We start from the raw sequence: 3,617 nt of genomic DNA, 5'->3' as shown, positions 1-3,617 counted from the left end.
TTCGCTGCTGCCGACGGCGACCTCAGCCTCGTCAAGTGGGTGGTTGCGAGCGGGGTTAAGTGCCAGGCCAAGGACAAGAATAACAGAGTGGCCAAGGAGCTGGCCAAGAGTCGCGGCCACAGCGACGTCTATCGCTACCTGAAGGATCACTCTCCCAAGAAGGGCAGCCTGGTATGTACATGTCCTGGTCGATCTCTCCTTTATTTTCCCTGGTTGTTCTTATTTTCTTGTTGTTTTTTCTTCCTGCGCTATCTTCTTTCACATTATTTATAATATTCTTATTGCGTTTTTTAATGTTTATTTTCTCTTAGTTTTCCTAATTCTTCATTTCTCATTTTCTTCGTTTTTTTTTGCACAGTATTGTTTTGTTTATCATCCTCTCTCTCTCTCTCTCTCTCTCTCTCTCTCTCTCTCTCTCTCTCTCTCTCTCTCTCTCTCTCTCTCTCTCTCTCTCTCTCTCTCTCTCTCTCTCTCTCTCTCTCTCTTTTATATACATCTTTAACTTTCCTAACATTAATAATAATAAGAAATGATCCAAGTCTGACCGAAACGTCCTCATATGTGCCGGTTATATGTATCCATCGTTTATAGTGACCACCACAGCAGTCCAAGCTTGACATCTTTCACTAACGTTTCTTTGGCCAATTTTTTTTTTTTTTGTTTGGGGGGGAATATAAAGAAATGTAGAATGACATGATCTATAGTCACCTCTGAAATATTTATCAATATTTCTTCCCCCGAGAATTTATTGTAGTAGTATATCTGGGGAGAGCTTCGGGGGTCAGCGCCCCCTCGGCCAGGTCTGTGACCAGGTCTCATGGTGGCTCAGGGCCTGATCAATCAGGCTGTTACTGTTGGCCACACACAGCCCGGTTGTTATCCTGCCTCAGCTCATTTCAAAGCCCAACCCTGTTGGTGTGGGTGGCATCCCGGGCCCGGGATGCCACCCACACCAATCGACTAACACCCAGGTACCTGCTTACTTCTAGGTGAACAGGAAGCAGCTGGTGTAAGGAAACATGACCAATGTTTCCACCCGGCCGGGGATCGAACCACAGACACTCACTATGTGAGCTGAGTGCGCTACCAACCGAGCCATCACACAGCACTACCACATATTTTTCGTCAAGCTTGTTTTTCATTTTCACCCATTTCCAGTAGTTCTCATTATTTCCAGGTGTCATTATTTCCAGTACCTGTCATTATTTCCAGTACCTGTCATTATTTCCAGTACCTGTCATTATTTCCAGTAGCTGTCATTATTTCCAGTACCTGTCATTATTTCCAGTACCTGTCATTATTTCCAGTACCTGTCATTATTTCCAGTACCTGTCATTATTTCCAATAGCTGTCATTATTTCCAGTAGCTGTCATTATTTCCAGTAGCTGTCATTATTTAGAGTAGTTATCATTATTTCCAATAGCTGTCATTATTTCCAGTAGCTGTCATTATTTCCAGTAGCTGTCATTATTTCCAGTAGCTGTCATTATTTCAAGTAGCTGTCATTATTTCCAGGTGTCATTATTTCCAGTAGCTGTCATTATTTCCAGGTGTCATTATTTCCAGTAGCTGTCATTATTTTCAGGTGTCATTATTTCCAGTAGCTGTCATTATTTCCAGGTGTCATTATTTCCAGTAGCTGTCATTATTTTCAGGTGACATTATTTCCAGTAGCTGTCATTATTTCCAGGTGTCATTATTTCCAATAGCTGTCATTATTTCCAGATGTCATTATTTCCAGTAGCTGTCATTATTTCCAGGTGTCATTATTTCCAGTAGCTGTCATTATTTTCAGGTGTCATTATTTCCAGTAGCTGTCATTATTTCCAGTAGCTGTCATTATTTCCAGTAGTTATCATTATTTCCAGTAGCTGTCATTATTTCCAGTAGCTGTCATTATTTCCAGTAACTGTCATTATTTCCAGTAGCAGTCATTATTTCCAGTAGCTGTCATTATTTCCACTAACTGTCATTATTTCCAGTAACTGTCATTATTTCCAGTAGCTGTCATTATTTCCAGTAGCTGTCATTATTTCCAGTAGCTGTCATTATTTCCAGTAGCTGTCATTATTTCCAGTAGCTGTCATTATTTCCAGTAGCTGTCATTATTTCCAGTAGCTGTCATTATTTCCAATAGCTGTCATTATTTCCAGTAGCTGTCATTATTTCCAGTAGCTGTCATTATTTCCAATAACTGTCATTATTTCCAGTAGCTGTCATTATTTCCAGTAGCTGTCATTATTTCCAGTAGCTGTCATTATTTCCAGTAGCTGTCATTATTTCCAGTAGCTGTCATTATTTCCAGTAGCTGTCATTATTTCCAGTGGCTGTCATTATTTCTAGTGGCTGCCATTATTTCCAGCAGCTGTCATTATTTCCAGTAGCTGTCATTATTTCTAGTGGCTGTCATTATTTCCAGTAGCTGTCATTATTTCTAGTGGCTGTCATTATTTCCAGCAGCTGTCATTATTTCCAGTAGCTGTCATTATTTCCAGTAGCTGTCATTATTTCCAATAGCTGTCATTATGTCCAGTAGCTGTCATTATTTAAATGTGTCATTATTTCCATTGGTTGTCATTATTTCCAGTAGCTGTCATTATTTCCAGTAGCTGTCATTATTTCCACTAGCTGTCATTATTTCCAGTAGCTGTCATTATGTCCAGTAGCTGTCATTATTTAAAGGTGTCATTATTTCCAGTAGCTGTCATTATTTAAAGGTGTCATTATTTCCAGTAGCTGTCATTATTTCCAGTAGCTGTCATTATTTAAAGGTGTCATTATTTCCAGTACCTGTCATTATTTAAAGGTGTCATTATTTCCAGTAGCTGTCATTATTTCCAGTAGCTGTCATTATTTCCAGTAGCTGTCATTATTTCTAGTGGCTGTCATTATTTCCAGTATCTGTCATTATGTCCAGTAGCTGTCATTATTTAAATGTGTCATTATTTCCAGTGGTTGTCATTATTTCCAGTAGCTGTCACTATTTCTAGTGGCTGTCATTATTTCCAGTATCTGTCATTATGTCCAGTAGCTGTCATTATTTAAATGTGTCATTATTTCCAGTGGTTGTCATTATTTCCAGTAGCTGTCATTATTTCTAGTGACTCAATATTTCCAGTAGCTGTCATTACGTCCAGTACCTGTCATTACTGAAAGGTGTCATTATTTCCAGTAGCTGTCATTATTTCCAATAGCTATCATTATTTCCAGTAGCTGTCATTATTTCCAGTAGCTGTCATTATTTCCAGTAGCTGTCATTATTTCCAGTAGCTGTCATTACGTCCAGTACCTGTCATTATTGAAAGGTGTCATTATTTCCAGTAGCTGTCATTATTTCCAGTAGCTGTCATTATTTCCAGTAGCTGTCATTATTTCCAGTAGCTGTAATTACGTCCAGTAGCTGTCATTATTTAAAGGTGTCATTATTTCCAGTAGCTGTCATTATTAAAAGGTGTCATTATTTCAAGTAGCTGTAATTACGTCCAGTAGCTGTCATTATTTAAAGATGTCATTATTTCCAGTAGCTGTCATTATTTAAAGGTGTCATTATTTCCAATAGCTGTCATTATGTCCAGTAGCTGTCATTATTTAAAGGTGTCATTATTTCCAGTAGCTG

General features: G+C 38.6%; 1 protein-coding gene across 1 annotated transcript in view; it reads left to right on the top strand.

The window, feature by feature from the left end:
• LOC128684877 (ubiquitin carboxyl-terminal hydrolase 8-like) overlaps positions 1-3,617 on the top strand; it is a gene marked incomplete at its 5' end in the record, with an annotated part of 72,259 nt that continues 68,642 nt past the window's right edge. Inside the window, 1 exon segment of the mRNA XM_053771199.2 lies at positions 1-171. Coding sequence (XP_053627174.2) covers positions 1-171 — 171 coding nt within the window.

The sequence above is a fragment of the Cherax quadricarinatus genome, unplaced genomic scaffold (genome assembly GCF_038502225.1).
Source record: "Cherax quadricarinatus isolate ZL_2023a unplaced genomic scaffold, ASM3850222v1 Contig1539, whole genome shotgun sequence".
NCBI lineage: Eukaryota > Metazoa > Arthropoda > Malacostraca > Decapoda > Parastacidae > Cherax > Cherax quadricarinatus.
This window is presented reverse-complemented; position numbering and strand designations above follow the sequence as displayed.